Source organism: Quercus lobata, chromosome 10, assembly GCF_001633185.2.
Source record: "Quercus lobata isolate SW786 chromosome 10, ValleyOak3.0 Primary Assembly, whole genome shotgun sequence".
In the NCBI taxonomy this organism is placed as follows: domain Eukaryota; kingdom Viridiplantae; phylum Streptophyta; class Magnoliopsida; order Fagales; family Fagaceae; genus Quercus; species Quercus lobata.
Window position 1 is genome coordinate 4,919,949 of NC_044913.1, and position 18,383 is coordinate 4,938,331.

At 31.9% G+C, this 18,383-nt stretch overlaps 1 protein-coding gene across 1 annotated transcript; it reads left to right on the plus strand.

Annotated features, from left to right (window-relative positions):
• Nucleotides 1–9,303: 9,303 nt before the first annotated feature.
• Nucleotides 9,304–12,196, plus strand: LOC115964239 (stemmadenine O-acetyltransferase-like). The gene is made up of 3 exons (XM_031083596.1): nucleotides 9,304–9,463; nucleotides 10,988–11,546; nucleotides 11,611–12,196. Exons 1-3 carry the CDS (start codon nucleotides 9,304–9,306, stop codon nucleotides 12,194–12,196), a joined length of 1,305 nt encoding a protein of 434 aa, XP_030939456.1.
• The last annotated feature ends 6,187 nt before the right edge of the window (nucleotides 12,197–18,383 follow it).

An 18,383-nucleotide genomic window follows, 5' to 3' on the forward strand; every position in this document is an offset into this window, starting at 1 on the left:
ACACTTTACTTTCTGCCACCTGCCACTTAGTTCACTTTTGAGATAAGGACAAAACTAAATAACCATCTAAATCAAATCACCTAGGCTTCTATGGATACCATTATATATATATATATATATATATATATTTATATTTATATATATTTTCCCTACCACCTGCCACCATTATAATCTTTTGAGATGATAACTCCAAGTACAGTTAGGCACAAGGCCTTATGGGAAAAACAACCATTATTTCTTTTCTTTTTAATTTTCTTTTTCATGATGGCATGTCAGTACTCAAAGGCTAGGCGCAAAAGGTTTTTTCTTTTTCATCAAGTCCCTACTTCGGCATTATTACTGCAGATTTTTCTATGCTCAATCACTTAGGCTATTTGGTAAAGCATTTTAAATATATATTTTTAATTTTTAAATAATATTATATATATTTTTATATATATTTTTTCATTTATACATATTTAAAAAAAAAAAACAAATAATATTACAATAAATTCCTCTACATGACCTTAATCTTTTTCTATTCCTTTGTGCGTTAAGCGTGGAGAGAAGCCACAAATTTTTCTTAACGAACTGCTAAAGTTTAGAGCCAAAAAAAGAAAAGAAAAAGAAAGATGCTAAAGTTACTTTTACTGGAACACATATATTATTATATATTCACAACACAAATACTATAATTAAAGCTTCACCAAACACTCATATCATTGAAAAGTGGTCAATAATACCATTCATCAAGTCCCCTGAAGTTTCACAGTCAAAAAATTATTCAAACGGTACACTAATAATCAATATTATATTATTAAATATCCACCACACAAATACATGAGCACCACCATCCTTTCAAATATATTTTTTTAATAAAACCAATTTCAGCCATTCATTCACTAGCTTTTTGGCTCAGCAGCACCCAACCATCCTCTATCACTATATATCTATTGGATTCATTTAACAAGAACGCTGCAGTATTATTTCAAACTGTACAAAAAACTAAAGTGCAGAGAAAGAGAGTGAGAGAGAGTAGGTGATACCAGTGGCTTAGCAAGGCAATTGGATTCTGGCAAGTATGGAGAACGATGGTGTAGAGATAAGCAAAGATACTGACGGCACAAGAGAGTAACTATAAGACAGTGTTGTGTTTTTTATTTTTTTATTTTTCTATTTTTTGGTTTTTGTACTGAAAATTAGGGATTTGTTGAGGAAGACAGATTTGGGCTTTTTTTGTTTTGTTTTGTGATTAGGGATAGGTTTACTTGAAAGGAATTTCCTATATTTTTTGGGTTTTTTAACCCCCTTTTTTTTTTGAGAAGATGGGTTTTTTTCCATTGTTGTACTAACTTTGTTTTCTTTTTTGAATTTTTTTTGACAAATTTATAAGGGTCAATTATAAAATTTTAAAGTAAAAATTAATTTTTTTTTGGATGATCTGAATTTTTAAATTTTTTGTTGCCAAATTCTAAATTTTGAGTGGGGGTGAGGGTAGGAGGGAAGGGGTGGCGGTGAAGGAAAAAAAAATTTGCTGCAAATTATAAAGTATATATTATTTCTTTTAAAGCAATTAACTATTTATGACAGTTAGCATGTTGTCGTAAATACAAACTCAATTAGATAAAAAAAAATAATAATTGCAATAGATAAATGTTGTCACTAATGTGAAAAGTAATGGGCAATTTTTCCTCCAAAATATTTTAACATTTTCGATGGCTTCCTATCTGTCACTGATACCTTTTTATATTTACGATGGAATCATATTTGTCGCAAATAATAACACCATAAAAATATATTTTTGCATTTTCGATGCACAAAGGCCGTCACAAGTGTTAATAGTGTCGATGGTGTTTCTTCTGTCGTTGTAAATAATACCCTCTTTTATATTTACGATGGAAGATGGTTTGTCGCAAATACTAATACCACAAAAAATATATATTTTGTATTTTCGATGTACCAAAGCCGTCGCAAGTGTTATAGTTTCGACGGTTTTTGTTTAGTCATCATAAATAATACCTTATTAGCGACAAATATTTTTATGCATCGTAAAAGGTAAGGCGGGAACATTTCCCTCCAAAAAAAATCACATTTTCGACAAAAATAATAGGCATTTTCGACAGACTTATTTGCCGTCACAAAATGTGTTGATATTTGACGAGACATTGTCAATGGAAGAACTTGCCGTCGAAAAAGCTAGTTTTTACAATGGCTTTTTGTAATCGTCGAAAAAGTTTCGTCGCAAATAGCAATGTTTTTGTAGTGTTAATATCATTCTTCCTCTTTCCCTTCATCTTCCTTTATTTTTGTCTCTTCTTATTCACACCCTTTTATTATAAATTTGTCACTATCTCATCTATTCTATGCATAGTTTTCCCTCACAAAAAAAAAAAATGGTTCTTTCTCTCTCTCTAAATTTTTTGGTGGATTTTTATTTTTATTTTTCTCGCATCTCTACTTTAGGTTGATAATTTTTTATATTCTTTAAAACTCTATTTTGGGTTAATGCGATTTAGTTTTGTTTTTTAAATTGTTTTGTTTGTTTTTTTTTTTTTTTTATTCTCTTTGATCGTTAAATGTTATCCTATTGTGTTCTAAAGAATTAAATATAGCATATAAAAATATAATATTATTCTATTACATAGCATAATTTGGATAATTTGGTATTTATTCTGTTACATAGCATGATTTTTTATAGTTCTCAATTTAGATATTAAACTATGAGACTTTACTAATTTTTGTTTATTTTCTAATCCTTTGTGGTGAACAAAGTACTCTTAATAGTTGTATTAGAAGTACTCTATAATGCTATTTATTTAAAGAAAAGCAAAGGTTAGCCAAACGAAAATAATCGGATAGGTGACAAATTTTAACTTTGGCAATTTTATTTTTATTATTATTATTTTATAACAATGCATGTATAGAAATTTAATTCTTAGATTTTGCTAATAATTGTTTATTTGATAATATGTTTTGGGCGGCCGAAATTATAATTTTTACAAAGAAAATAACCTTAATAGATTATCAAAAACAAAATTTTATCCTAATATTGGTTCAATTAATCATTATTAATTTTTTTTAGTTTACGTTTTTTTGGTGTTTTGGATTGTTTTTATATTACATTTATGATTATTCCTATAATAAATAAAAATATAATTACGAAATACATTACTCATTATTAGATTAGTTTAAATTGTAAAAAAAAAATTAATAAAACCACTATAAAAATAATTATTACGCGCAACGCGTGGGTTCGCAGCTAGTATATAATAAGGTTCCAGTAAACACAACCAAGGTACACTTAACCCACAAATAAATATGAGTATCTGATCGCAAATTGTAATAGAGCCTTTTGGTTTGGGAATTGAAAATACAATCGATGGAAGCAATGGAAATTTTTCAAAATAGAACTCGTATAATCTGAGGTTTAGGCTTTACATACCAAAATTTGAACCAACTAAGACAAAATTTTCATAATTAAATTGATAATTAAATAGTTATTTTCATAGTCTTCCTCATTGGTTTATACACTTTTATTAATATCAAAACTCTTCTTAGGTGGTGACCAGTTCTTATTGCCTGCATGATCTCTACTGGTATTTTCAGTTGTCACTAGCACTGAGTAGGAAAAACCACTGAGAAACAAGACTCTTTAGCTTTACAGCACCAAAGCAAAAAACAAGCTTCGCCATTAATCTTGCAACAGCTAGTGCCGCAACTCATGCATTTAAGCATGCTGCAATTATTACCATTTAGATTTAATATTGGGTTTAATATTAAACCTCTAGATTCTCCATTTCCTTTGGATTTTCCGCCATTTGTAAGTAGGAAGAGAAAATGATTTTTTTTTTTTTTTTTTTTGCTTGTTTAAGGAACTCATTTTACTGCTTCTTTGTCTATTTATGTTTTTCAGTCCAATTCGGTCTTATTCGATTGAATTCGGTCCATTCTTTCTAATTTGGTTCCTCATCGGTCTTTTTTGGTCCAGTTTAGTCTATTCAATCCATTCTTTCTAATTTAGTCTACTTTGTTCTTATGTGGTCCACTTTAATCCATTCGGTCCATTTCGGTGCATTTGGGTCCTATTCAGTCTATTCAGTACATTTGGTCTACTTCAGTCTATTTCCGTCTAATTCGGTCCAATACGCTTACTTAAGAACAGAGAGTCTATGTATCAATTAAAATTACATATTCTAAATCCAAATTTATTAAAAAAATATATATAGATCTTAAACTCATTCCAAATTCTTTTAGATTTTAGCAATTTAATGAATTCAAACTCATCTATTTATTTATTTTATTTCACTTAAAAAGAGACAACTCTACATTACTTATTGTTTAGTTCTAAGGTACTATTACATCACATTCAAACCTTAGAGCCACTGTATTTAGTACTTAGGCCTAGCAAATATGGAGAAATATTAATCTATGATTATGTCTACCACTTTCTATTACCATTTGCAATATTTAAACTGTCTAATAATAATAAGGTATAAATGCAAGACGCACTCTCTTAAGTCTTTTTAGAATTCATTTTAGACCTCTAACTCTAATTTTATTTAATTAAATCCTCTAAATTTCAAATATATTCAATTTATGCCTTCCATCAATTGTCGTTGGATAATTGACGTTAGTGTACATTATTTTTTTGGTTTTTTAATTATAAAATATGACAAAATAATAAAAATATTTTTCTAAAAAACAGAACACATGAGTGTTAGGACATATGTGTTTCACTTGTTAGGAACATATGTCACTATTTTATGTAATTGGCTTATCCTTTGACAAAACGCACTTTACTTGTATTTGGGTAGATTTAGGATGTGTTTAAATACTTCAAGAAACCATGTTTCAAGATCAAGTGTTGAAACCTTCAAGTCTGTCCAAGAAAAAAAGCTAATAGTGCAAATTCATTAAAACTCGACAGTTGGCTCGACAACTGCATCTATCGAGCTTAAGAAAGCTATTCAAGCCCCGTGTGCTCAACACCTGCTCGACAGTTGCTCGACACCTCCTATCTGTCGAGGTTTAAGAATTTCAGAATTTTGATATGATTTTCTTGAGATCCGTGAATTTATCTTTGGGCTTTCTTTTCTCCTAACCCTAGACATATAAAATGATTGTTTTAAGGGCCGTCAAACAGTTTACAAGTTGCATAAGTATTGAGCAAACTCTGTTCAAGCAAATTGTGACCGAAGACAAAATTCTTGCCCTAGTTTATCTCTTTCTCTTAAAGAAATTGCTGTGTATGTGCACCGTAGGGTTTTATGACTAAGTATCTTCTTGATCTTCATCGTGTGGATGAACTGAAGAACTTTGCAGCGAACAACCTTCTTAGTTGATAATTGAAGTCGCGTACTGGGATTCACACAATTAGTTAGTCACGTACTTGGGAGTTGTGCATTGAAAAGGAAAACTGTCACTACAAAATAAGTCCAATTGGGTATTGGGGTAAGGGTTCAACTGTAAGTTGGTAAGGTACTTGGAATTCCTTTACTTATAACTGCGTATTGTGATAATAGTGGAGTTTCGGGAGTGGTGACCTAAAAATCACCCTGTGGGGTTTTTGCCATTAGGTTTTCCCTGTTCGTAAACAAACTACCGTGTTATTTATTTTCCGCTGCATAATTAGTTTATTGGTGATTTGTTTGTGCTACCACGCGTTTGCATGATAAATTGATTAATTAATAACTTGACTAATTAATTAATTAATTTCTATCATAATGGGTCATTCAGTTTGTGGCCTATTAATGAGAGAAAAAAAATTGCATTCAGCTGTTACACAGATTCAAGAACATTGATCCACAATTTTTCAATTCAATTCATTGGGCTCCAACATCACTGTTTTAAGGTCAGTTTGAATCAGGCTCAACTGTTGAAGGATTAATCCAAGGCTCAAACGCCTACCCCAACACAAATACTTCAAAGCTTAAGGGAGTATTTGGTTTGTGTTTTCAAACAACCATTTTTAGTTTTTAAACAACATTTTACGCATTTCCACACTTTTTCACCCATACGTATTTCTACAAATGTTTTCAAATAACAATTTTTAGTTTTTAAACACATGTACCAAACAGACCCTAAACATCTTAGCCCAATCCGGTTAGATCTCAATTACCACCACAAACAATTGAGTCAACAAACCAATATCCTAACCTTTTGTTTACCTAGAGACATCCCTAGATCACATCAAGCCCACCATTTAACTTAAAGTCATTTCCTAGTCCACCATATAATCCATAACCAAATACATGAGATATCCACTCTTAAAGTCCACCAAGCATGAACCCATGATTGAATTGCCTTCTGGAAAGTGGAAACTATGGTTACCATCCAAACCCAATTGAGGAAGACATCCATTTAATATCCAACCTCCCAATAACAAAGACCCACAAATCATGGTTATTGCTCTCATACTATTTCTGAAAACCATGAGGAGGAAGTCAACCCTATTTCTAGCCAATCTCACATTGAAAAGAAGCTAATAGAAAGAATGGAGAATATGGAACAAATGGTGAAAAGGCCCAAAGATTTAATAAGGATTTAGACCAACAAGTCTATCCATATTCTCAAATGCTGTTGTGCTCCAAAGTTCAAAATACATTTTCTGTGTAAGTTTAACAGAAGGGATTGTCAAACAACGCATTTGAAGATATATGTGAAAGCTCTTCAGCCACTAGGGGCCAATGAAAAGTTGCTAGGCAATATCACAATAATACTGAGGTTAACAATACTCGAAGGGGCCTAGAGACTAGTAAACTACATACAAAGGAGACCTTTTCAGCTTTCATTATTAGATGGAGAGCAAAGGCTGCCCAAGTGACTATAAGACCTAATGAAGAAGAACAAATCCTGATGATTGTAAATAATCTTCTACCCAATTATCAAGCATATATTTGCCCATTACTTTGCCTCACTTTAAAGCATTACTAGCAGTTAGCACACAAGTGGAGGATGCCATCAGTAGTGATGTAATAAATAATGAAGAAGCTCTTAAAGGTTCCAAGCTAGTGGCTCCAACAACATGTGGATTGATGACCTAAGTGGACCGATTTGAATGAAGTGGATCAAAATGGACCGAAATGGGCCAAGTTGGACTGTATATATAGACCGAATTGAATCTAATGAATTGAAATAGATCAAATTGAACCGAAATGTTACGCTGATGTGGCTCAATAGAAGTATGGCAATAATAAATTTTATACTTGAATTTTTAGATATAACTACATAGATAGCTCTCAAAAATCTATCTCTTAGTTGTATGAAGTCTAGTATAACACGCCTTTTTATATATATGACCCAAATAGTATTTAGTAAAACACAACCAACTTCAAATAAAACTTGTCAAGAAAAAACTAATTTTCCAATTTCCAATTGATCGAGAGTCAATCAAGATTATAAAATATTATTCAATCTAATTCTTTTGAGATACTATTCTTGATCAATTAAGAGTATATCAAGCCTTAATAAAAGGCCAGTCAAGATTAAGAAATTGCTTTCTCTTAAACTAAATCTTGGACACTTATGACTTGTTTGGATGGAGGGGGAAGGGGGGGGGGGTGGAGGGGAGTAGAGTAGAATTGGCTAAAAATAAGCTAATTTTATGCTAAATTTACTCTACTCTACTCTATTCTCCCTCCCTCTCCTTCAATACAAACGGACCATTAGTCTTGTACTTATGATTCTACATTTTAATGCAATCAATATTTTCACATCATGAAATTTGCCACAACTTTGGAATATTTGAGGACAAGAAATTAGGAATAGAGACTACCGAACAAGATACACAACACATGAAACTTTTTTAGCTTTCTTAATTGCATTAGTAGATGGAAGGCAGGCTACCCAAATGACTGTAAGACCTAATGAAGAAGAACAAATTCAGATGATTATAAAGAATCTTCTTCCCAGTTATCACAGATTCACAATAACCTATTTTTCCCATTATTGGCCAAACTTCAAAAAATTAATAGCATTGGGCATGCAAGAGGAGGATTCCGTCAACAGTGGTATGCTTAAAAATGAAGAAACTCCTAAATCCAAAAGGTTGCAAACTATATAGTGGTTCCAATAGCAAGTTCCTTTAAGTTTCCAATATCAACAAACCACCGCCATATAAGAGCACTTATAATCTATTTCATCAAGGAGAAATTTCCATGAATTTTTTATGCCATTCAAGCAAGGTCTTTTAGAAACTTAAGGCTAAATGCTTGCTTAATCCCCTCAAACCCAGACCATTCGCTAACCAGATTTTAGTAATTTTAGTATGACATAAAAAAAATCACAACTATCTTATGTGGTAGATTGTGATGGATTAGACTATAATTATCTGTCTATCACTTTCACATGGATCCACAATTTTTTCTCCACCATTCACGATTTATCAAGTGAATAGATGTGATTTTTTATTATGTGGTCCTAAAATTTTTGCTTGCTCACCCCCCACAAACTGTTGTGTTGCCTTACGTCAAACTATTCAAGATCTGATTAACCAAGAAATCACTACTCCACCACCTCCACCCTATCGTCCGAATATTACAATCAAGCCTCTTCGATTATAACTAGGAAAAACCTTTGGAATATTATAGCTATGGAGTTGGATTTTATTTTTGGACTTTTCCCTATTTTATTTGTTTATTTTTGTTTCTTTCTTTTATTGTTCCTAACTACCTTCCTTCCCCGCTACCGAACAACAATGGAGCCGGGCTTGGCAACCTGACCTCGAATGTCTTGATTCCATAGTTTTGTTTCAGAAGTGATGGCACACAAATCAGACATTTTTCGTTATACTCCTTGATGACTAGGCAAAACAGTTTTATAACAAATACTTTCTCTCATATATATATGCACTATAATGAGAAACAAAATCGACGATAACTTCAATACACTTACATTACAGGTTTTGAAAACCAAACTTAATTGGTTCAAATATCCAAGTCTCAAGCATATTAATCTTGTTCAATGCCAATCACAACGTAAGGATGCCTCTATGTTATCATTTTGCTAATGAACCTTTGCTACATATATAAATATATATATATATATATATATATATATATATATATATGCTCTCTATGTTATCATTTCAATAATTAATAAATTAAGTAACTTTTGCAACTTTGTATTCTACAATGATCCTTTGCTCACCATTTCATTCCTTAACTAGCTTTCAAGAAGATTCTCTCTCCAACAACTACAGACAGTATATGGCTCTATATTATTGGTTAAGAGCTTAGTGGAATACACTATAAGAGAAGTTTAATAGCTAGGGATGTTAATTAGGCCATAGTCAATCCTGTTTGAGTTTCATTTTGAAAGCAAAAAATGAATATGGTGAAGGTTGATATACAGGACAGAGAGACCATCAAACCATCCTCACCAACACCACAGAACCTCAAATTCTTCAAGCTTTCCCTCCTAGACCAAATTGCACCTCCAGAGTACGTGCCAAGGATATTTTACTATGCATGCAACACTACAAAACGCGGGGCTCTTGGGCCGCGTTTTTTAAGCCGTGGCTATAAAAAACGCGGCCCAAGATAGACTGAAGTCACGTTTCATAAAAACGGGGCCATAGACAGGTTCTTAGGCCGCGTTTTTTTGAGCAAAAAACGCAGCCTAAGGACCTCCGTATTTTATTTTTTGGCAAACTTTTTTTTTTTTTTCTTTTCCTTAACTGTGGCCGCATTTTAAAAACGGGGCCATAGACGGGTTCTTAGGCCGCGTTTTTTTGAGCCAAAAACGCAGCCTAAGGACCTCCGTATTTTATTTTTTGGCAAACTTCTTTTTTTTTTTTTTTTCTTTTCCTTAACTGTGGCCGCATTTTAAAAACGAGGCCATAGACAGGTTCTTAGGCCGCGTTTTTAAGCGGGGCCATAGATGGGTTCTTAGGCCACGTTTTTTTGAGCTAAAAACGTGGCCTAAGGACCTCCGTATTTTATTTTTTGGCTAACTTCTTTTTTTTTTTTTTTCTTTTCCTTAACTGTGGCCACATTTTTAAAACGGGGCCATAGACAGGTTCTTAGGCCACGTTTTTTAAGCGGGACCATAGATGGGTTCTTAGGCCGCGTTTTTTTGAGCTAAAAACGCGGCCTAAGGAATTATATAAATACTAAACTACAAACCTTTCACCCCTAGCCTCTTCCATCGCACATGGCCTCCATCTCTCAAGCCCGATCTAGCTCAATCCTCACCCTCCATCAGAGCAGATCTTCCTTCACTTCCCTCATCTCCTCCACCACCATCTTCGCTGACCTCCACCAAGTCCCTCCATCCGGCACTCTCGTCACCACTCTCTTCCAAACCACCGGCGTCGTTTCGATCCCTGCGCAATCATCAAACGCCACCGTGAGTCTCTCTCTCTCTCTCTCTCTCTCAGTATATTTGGTTTCATTTTGTGTGCGTGTGTGTGTTTTTGGCTTTTTAGTTCATCATCTTTGCATTTGGGGAAGTGGGTATTTCAAAAGTCAATGCTTTTTTTAATTTTTGGTTTTGTTTGAGAGATTGGGATGTGTGGGTTTTTGGGATTTGTTTATTAAGTGACCTGAACTAATAAAAGAAGAACTAAAATCACAAAATCGACTATATGGGAGAGGTTACCATTAATTGGGAGAGTTTTTTTTGTGGTAGTTTATGGAGTATATGAAAAAACAATTTTCATGGAAAAAAGTAGGTACTGATTGGGGCTGGCCCTCCACATAGAAATTTCTCAGCAAAATATATTTGCCTTCATACACTCGTTTTTGAGTCTGTCCAAACCGCGTTTAAGACGCGGCCTAAGTCCAGACGCTTAGGCCGCGTTTTAAACGGGGCTATAGGACCTGGTCTTGGGCCGTGGTTAAAAAGTGCGGTCATAGGACCGTCAGTCCTATAGTCACAGGTTTTAGGCCACATCAGAAAGCGCGGCCTAAAAAAATGCGGCTATAGGCTATAGCCACGTTTTTTTGACATATAGCCACGTTTTAAAAACGCGGCCATAGAACCTTTTTTTTGTAGTGCAATGACAAAGCAAAGTTCATCAAACCCCAGGAGCGAATTAATCAGCTAAAAATATCGCTATCACAAGCCTTAACTCTTATCTATCCACTTGCTGGAAGGGTCAGAGAGAACCTTTTCATTGAGTGTAATGATGAGGGGGTGGACTTTTTAGAAGCCAAAGTGAACTGCACACTCTTGGAGATTCTCAATCAGCCTGAAGTTAGTATGCTTGATCAATTCCTTCCTCATGATTATCATTGCAATAAATCATCCATGGAAGCCCAATTGGCCATTCAGGTTAATATTTTTAGCTGTGGAGGAATGGCTATTGGTACATGCGCATTGCACAAGATTGTTGATGGAGGCACATTTTCTTCATTTCTCAACATGTGGGCTGAAATCACTAGGGGTGCTGGTGATTATTTGTCTCCAATCTTTCCAGGGCCAAATCTCTTCCCACCAAGAGATTTATCAGGCTTAGTGCCAAGGTTTGAAGTACCGAAAGCAAAGTGCATTACAAAAAGATTTGTGTTCTCGGGCTCAAAGATCGCTTCACTAAAGGAAATAATAACTGCTAGCAACACTAATAAGAATAAAAATCTTCTCTCACTCTAAATGTTCTGCCAATAGCAATCTGTCACACATCTTTTTTAGTCCAACCCGCATTGAAGTGGTGTCAGCACTAATATGGAAATGTGCAATGGAAGTGTCTAAAGCAAGATCAGGGTCCTTAAGTCCTTCTATTATGACACATGCTGTGGATTTACATCCAAGAAATGATCCACCCCTACCAAAATGTGCTGCAGGGAATCTTTCTTGGTTGGCAATTGCGCCGGCACCAACAATGGAGAGGCCTAGAGAGTTGCATCATCTGGCAAATGAAATCCGAAATGCAATAAAGAAAATAGACAAGGAATACATAAGGAAGATGCAAGGTGAAAATGGGTTTTCAGTGATGAGTGATTCTCTTAAACAAAGTGGAGAACTAGTACCAAAAAATGTTGAAGTATTCAGGTTCATTAATTGGGCCAATTACCGACTATATGAAGCTGATTTTGGTTGGGGAAAGCCTTTTTGGGTAAGTACGGCTGCATTGGCGTTCAAGAACATTATAATCTTCATTGAAACGAGACTAAATTCTGGACTTGAAGCATGGGTGACCATGGAAGAGCAAGACATGGATATTTTTGAGCAAAATCAAGAGCTTCGATCCTTTGTTTCCTCCATTGAGTATGTTTAAAATTTATTGTTCAAGTGTCAACTGTCAACTATATGAGCCATCCTTTTTTTAGATTAGGGTTGCGTTTTGTTTCTGAGTAAAACGTCTATCCCAGTTTTTGGAGCATTGAAACTAGTGTGTTTTTCTAAGCCCTATACCATGGATTTGTTATTGTGGATTTGTGTTTATTACCACTACTTGATTTCTTAAAAGTAAAGTACCATACAAAAAGAAAAATGAAAAAGAAAATATTACTCACTTTGTTGTCTATACTCTAAATACTAATTACTATCTTAAATATTTATAATATTTATAATCCACTTAATAATATAAAATTTATAAAAGACAAAAAAAGTGGAAAAAAAAAAAACAATTTACCTAGTACTTGATTTCTTGAAAGTAAAATACCATAAAATATATATATATATATAACTCACTTCGCTGTCCATACTTTAAATGCTAATTATTATTTTAAATATTTATTATAATATTTATAATCTACTTAATAATATAAAATTTATAAAAGACAAAAAAAGTGGGAAAAAAAATTTATCTAATACTTGATTTCTTGAAAGCAAAGTACCATACAAAAAAAAAAAAAAAGGTAAATCGATTCATGTCCACAATTTAAATACTAATTACTATCTTAAATATTTATAATCCACTTAATAATATAAAATTTACAAAAGAAAAAAAATTGAAAAAAAATTTAATCTAGTACTTGATTTCTTGAAAGTAAAGTACCATACAAAAAAAAAGATAAATAAATAAAGATAAATCACTTTAAGTCCACAATCTAAATACTAATTACTATTTTAAATATTTATAATCCACTTAATAATATAAAATTTTCAAAAGAAAAAAAAAATGAAAAGAAAAATTATTCAGTACTTACTTTCTAGAAAGTAAAGTACTATACAAAAAAAAAATGATAAAGATAAATCATTCCACATTCTACACTCTAAATATTAATTACTATATTAAATATTTATAATCCATTAATAATATAAAATTTATAAAAAAAAATTGAAAAAAAAAAATTACTCAGTATTTAATTTCTTAAAAGTAAAATACCATATTATTATAACAGATTTTCAATAATATTTTACACCCAAACAGACTCATTCTACATAAATGCATGCCTCCCATTAATACTTTGCCTCATTATAGTTTTAAGTTAATCGATATAGAGTTACACTTATTAATTTATTAGGGTAACTTAGATAATGTAATTTGTGATTTAACTTATTTATTAGGCTTTTTAATTTTAATCTCCTTATTTATTAGGGTAGACAAAGTTTAGAAAGAAAAGAAAAACCTATTAGACTAAAATTCATCATGTTGATCATGGTTTTTTTTTTTTTTTTTTTTTTTTAAAGTTAAGAGATGAATCGAATGAACAGGATTCATGCTGAAAATTTAAAGATAGTTAAAAGAAAAAAAAACCTTTATCTCACTAATAGTGTTTTATTTTATGTTCCACTACTTAAAATGTCATATATTAATATTTTTTTTCTTTTAAATTTTAGTTTGTTTATAAGAAATTAAAAAAATTATAAGATTTTTATTCCAGCTAGAGATATCATAATTAATTGTTAGGCATCATTATTAAGGAGTAGAATGAACATTCAAAAGAAGCGAAAGAATTAAATAACAACCATCAAATGCAAGACTTTTTGGGGCTGATTTTGAAAAATCTAGCTAAATTGTAATTAAATTTTAGGAAACATTTTTGTTTTTGGAAAATAACTTAGGGTTTCACCTACTGTCTATATACAAGAGCACTACACAGAAGCTTCACTTGAGGGACCTATATTTTCTAGAGTAATTTATAGCACTTTAGCCTACTTCTCCATCAAGAACCGTTGAAATGGTTTATCTTTTCTTTTAAAAATGTTTTTATAGGGAGATTAAAAATGTATTTATTATTAACTTATAAAAATTTGATGTGGCAAATTATTATTAGAGCTTGTGAATATATAGTTTTTTTTCCCCTTTGTTTTGCCCTTTCCTCCTAGCTAGCTAGTCTTTCTCCTCCAACTTAATTTAGAGGTTCAAATATTATTTTTCTGGCCATAGATGCTTAAAATAAACTTGGCTTTTGACGTAGAGCGTAGTACTCAGTGGCTCATTGACGTAATGATGTATAATAAGGATGAAACAAAAATAATTTAGCAAGCATTGTTTGGTAGCCCTTTGCTATGCTGATTCTAGCGTTTAGTCTTATCAGTTGGACTGACCTCCACATAAGTGTGCGTTTTTGTAGTATTTGAGAGGTCGGGTTAGAACATTGTTTTGTTTGGGAAACAGAAAACACAAGGAAAAACAGAAGGGAGAAAGTTCAAACAAAACAAATTAACTAAAAAGCTCTACTAAAAATGAACAACATCTGCTAAACAAGTATATAAAAATAATTAGATACTAAACAACTTGTGTATGATATATAACATCATGTCAACACCACTGACGAAATGATAAGAATTGGAATTATGGATATCTAATGCAATAAGTTTAGGGGCAGAATTTTTTGGCAACTGTTGATGTGATCTTTATAGGTATTGCCGTATTGTTTCATGTAATAATAATACTAATGGTGGTGTGTGAGAGAGAGAGAGAGAGAGAGAGAGAGGGATTTTTGGCTTTTCTTTTGAGAATTGGTCTGTTTGACATGTTCTGCGGAAAGCTAATTCTTTAGCCACTTTGTTGCAAGATGGGCTTCCTTTTTTGTAATGCAGTGGAACAATTCGGCAATTCCCATCTATTCTCTCCCAGCAACCTTGGTTTTGGAAGCTATGGAGGAAGATGAGTATGGTTCCTTTGCTTTCTCCTGTTAGTGCGTATGCAATTAAATATAATATATATATATATATCGAAACCAAAAAAAATAAGACTCCTCACACTCTCACCAAGAAAGAGCTATTCTACTAGAAAAACAAGTCATCAGCTTAATAACCAAAAAAAGAGAGTATATTTAGCCCCATAATTTAGGATTGGTTTCAATCCAAAACTAATTTTACTATGAAAAACTTTCCACTGAATCCATAAACCATACATGTGATGTTGTTAATGGAAAAATATTAGGATTAGTGTCATGTGGTAAATTATTTATCAAAACGTGTTATAGTTACATGTCATAAAGTTCAATAAAAGAAGACATTGATGAAATGGAGACTCAGTAAAGCAAAATCAAGTAAATTTAAGTCACATCAATGGCGTGCAATGGTTTAAGTATCGAGAATGGAATTTTACACACACATACACTTAAATTAGACTAAAGTAAATTTTCCATCTTTTATATACATATATATGTGTATATATATATATATATATATAAAAGATTCTCCTGAGTGATCATTAAAGTTAGACATAAATTTTGCAAGACATTTGCTTGATTTAATTACTAAAGTAAAATTATGGAAATTTGGGCTCTCTCTCTCTCTCTCTCTCTCTCTCTCTCTCTCTCTCTCTCTCTCTCTCTCTCTCTCTCTCTCTCTCTCTCTCTCTCTCTCTCTCTCTCTCTCTCTCTCTGCACAAATTAATTAGAAAGAGGTTATTGTATCAAGATTATTTTTGAGAGCAAACATTCTTAAGCCTAAACAGTTTGAAAGAAAACCCTTGCCAAGAAGAGAGTGCTTAAATCCAAACACTACATAACATTAGGTGGAGATCAAAATTTCAAAATTTTAGAGGATAAAATCAAAATTACTATAAACTTGAAAAGTATATACTTTAAATGGATTTTTTTTTTTTTTAAGTTTATAGCTTTTGAAATTGTAGTTCAATTTGAAAAAACCCTTAACTATGTACAGAGTTTAAAATAGAATTACCAAAAAACCAACAAAAAAAAAAAAAAAAAAAAAAAAGGAAAGAAAAAGATAGATTAGTATGCAAGGAAAGCCCAAAAGAGCCAGATTGGAGGTATTGCACTTGATGCAATAGTAATAAATAGTTAAGATTGAAAGTTGCAAAAAGTAACTTTCAATCTCAATCATTAAGTAAAAAATATTAAAAAGAAATAAAAAGTGAAAAATGAAAAAAAAAAATTATGAAGAAAATTGAGTAATTTCATGGTACAATTTCACCTGATCTCAATCAAAAGTTGGGTCATATTAATATTGGACGGCACTGAAACTTTTTATAGAAAAATCCAAAAAATAATATTAATAAAGAATTTGATTGAGCTAATTATTAATGAATTCTTGATTTCTATACATTGGGCCATCACGTTAATTTATCTACCAACCCAAAACTTTTATTAAAAAAATTAAATAAATAAAAAGAAGAAAAAGAAACAAAGAAACAAAGAGTTTGAGAATCAAAAGTGTTGCAGAATTAAAATTGCCTACCTTTTTTTATATATATGAGATTTTCCTTCTAAAGAGATATTTATTTATTTATGATATTGGTAGAATATGTTGTAGCTTTTACAAAAGACTTTGGGCCAGCAACATTTTTGTTAAATAGTATAGCTGGAAACAAATTATATATTTGTTTTTTTAAAAAAAAATTATTTTGCTTGTATTAATTTATGGAAATTCTTTTTAAGTTTTATTTTATCATATATAAATAATAAAATAGTAATTTTATAGTAAAAAAATATATCTTTTAAACAAAATAATTCATTGTTGGCTGGACCTGGACCCTTAGAATATATATTGGAAGGGTTAGAATATGCTATATACATTGGAAGGGTGGGCTTCATGGACCCAAATTTAGAATGACCCCACAGCCCAAAACCCTACCAAGGTCCCAGAAAATAAAAATTGCTCCTCTTCGCATCAATGCGATTGGTCCAACGAAAAATCATGGCCCAAAGATAATATATATTTGACATACAAAGATGACATCCATGGTTAGGGTTGGTCCAATACAATTTGAGGCTTTAAGGTGATATATTTAAATGAGAGTGTATTTATTTAACCATTTATTTTATATTTGTTATTTAAAGACCTATCTTTTTACTTTTATAAATACAAAATTATTAATCAAGTTTTTGTGTTAAGGTTCTATTAACAATTCTTTTTTTAATTTGTAATAGCTAATCCACTCTTCTTGCTTTTTTTAATTAAATGCGAATTTTGACAAATTTATCATTAGATTATATTATCTTTGTATATTCTCCATGCTTGCCAAATTTCAAGGTGATCAAAGATTAATAACCATGTCATCAATCAAATGTTTAAATTTAAATTTTTGTAGTTTAAAATAACACATAAAAGATGAATTTATAGATTGAAAGGTAAATAACACTCAATTGGCATGAAAATTGACGTGCATGTTAAAAACATATAGAATATATAATCCAACAATGAGATTTTCAAAATATAAATTCAATAAAAAGTTTTATATATATTTGTATATATATAAACAATTTAAAATTTCAATTGTGTTAGGTTTCTATTAGTCCAATATTTTAAGAGCTTAGAAGCGAGGAAATAGTGCACGGCCCACTTATGTAATTGAAGGCCTTAGGCTTTAATGGCCTAGGCCCAGAGTTAACCCTACACGTGACTTCCTTAGTCAATGAGCCCCATGACCAACACTAGTCAACTACCTTAGATCATTCATAGCAGTGGTGTTAAGAAATTTAGTTTTTAGCAACTCAAAAAGCTATTTTATCTAGTTTAACACTCTACTTTACAATACACCCAACATCAAAGGTTTTTTTTTTACAACTTCAATTGAATATTCTTTATGATAGTTTTTAGACCCCTTAAAACAATTGATTTAACCTAGGTAATTAGCCAAGTTGTTACTTAGTCTAATTAAACAAGTCTAGGTTATCACAATAACAAAGATCAAATCATACAAAGCAGCGGAAAATAAATAACACAAGATATGATTACCCAGGAAACCAAACTGGTAAAAACTTGGGGAGGATTTGACCTAACTATCCTCAAGGTAAACTTGAATCCACTATCTTGAAAGAATCGAAGTTCATACAATAAGACTTACAAACCCCCACGCTCGACTTCTTATTATTACCAACTAGTAGAACTTATTGACACGACCACGTGCAAGCTCCGAATCCACAGACTCCTTCTTTCTTGGATTCACCACCAGATACAAGTACACCCGCTTGTGTTTTCTTTAAGCTTCAATGGCAACAACTGAATTGATCATCAAGGTGTAGATAAATCTTCTCCTTGAAAACCCTAAGTTTGTGTAAAGGAAAGCTCCTCTAGATCTCACAAGAGATTTACACAAA

Bases quoted from the DNA above. Each gene is read 5' to 3' on its own strand.
- LOC115964239 (XM_031083596.1), top strand. From the start codon at position 9,304: ATGAATATGGTGAAGGTTGATATACAGGACAGAGAGACCATCAAACCA. The intron at 9,464-10,987 runs GCGGGGCTCTTG...GCAATGACAAAG, and splicing joins TGCATGCAACACTACAAAAC to CAAAGTTCATCAAACCCCAG. The intron at 11,547-11,610 runs GAATAAAAATCT...CATCTTTTTTAG, and splicing joins ACTGCTAGCAACACTAATAA to TCCAACCCGCATTGAAGTGG.